General features: G+C 45.5%; 1 protein-coding gene across 1 annotated transcript; it reads left to right on the forward strand.

Moving 5' to 3' along the window:
* Positions 1 to 272, forward strand: LOC113472257 (EF-hand calcium-binding domain-containing protein 1-like; the record flags this gene model as incomplete). Its single annotated transcript, XM_026831927.1, has 1 exon — positions 1 to 272. A coding segment is annotated over exon 1 (272 nt), but the record flags the coding sequence as incomplete, so codon positions are not given.
* Between the last annotated feature and the right edge of the window lie 601 nt (positions 273 to 873).

Below are 873 nucleotides of genomic sequence, written 5' to 3' on the forward strand. Positions count from 1 at the left end.
ATGGTGTCATCCATTTGGACGAGTGGGTCCTTGGTCTGTCGAGAACTCCTCCACAACACCTTCGACTTGGTCACCGAAGAGATCCTCATGGAGCGAATCTTCTGCGCTTTCGACCGACTGTGCGATGGTGTCATCCATTTGGACGAGTGGGTCCTTGGTCTGTCCTGTTTCCTTAGGGGCACGAATGAAGAGCTCATCAAGTTTACGTTCCTTATTTACGATTTGAACAACGACGGGTTCATTACGCGGGAGGAGATGTTTCAACTGCTCAGGTATGGCAGAAATCAGTCTTACAACAGGCTAGATTTGAATGTTGGAACACACTGTGTAGTGTAGGGACCAGTTTGTTATGACTTGTGACACTCAACAGTAATTTAGTAGAGTCTACCTACAGTGATTTGGTAGAGTTGTTGTTGTTGTTGCCTCTGCGATGGTGTCATTCATTTGGACGAGTGGGTGCTTGGTCTGTCCTGTTTCCTTAGGGGCACGAATGAAGAGCTCATCAAATTTACGTTCCTTATTTACGATTTGAACAACGACGGGTTCATTACGCGGGAGGAGATGTTTCAACTGCTCAGGTATAGCAGAAATCAGTCTTACAACAGGCTAGATTTGAATGTTGGAACACTGTGTGTAGTGCAGGGACCAGTTTGTTATGACTTGTGACACTCAACAGTAATTTAGTAGAGTCTACCTACAGTGATTTGGTAGAGTTGTTGTTGTTGTTGTTGTTGTAGCAGCAGGGGCCTCCTCAATATGCATCCCCAGTTCCGTCAGTCTCTTCAGTGAGAGACAGATTTTTCAGAGTCTACAGTAATTTGGAAGAATCAACATTCATGGTGACAGTGCAGTATCGGAGCACGGAAGAGTGTC

This window comes from Diaphorina citri, unplaced genomic scaffold (genome assembly GCF_000475195.1).
Source record: "Diaphorina citri unplaced genomic scaffold, Diaci psyllid genome assembly version 1.1 scaffold4517, whole genome shotgun sequence".
Taxonomy (NCBI): Eukaryota; Metazoa; Arthropoda; class Insecta; order Hemiptera; family Psyllidae; genus Diaphorina; species Diaphorina citri.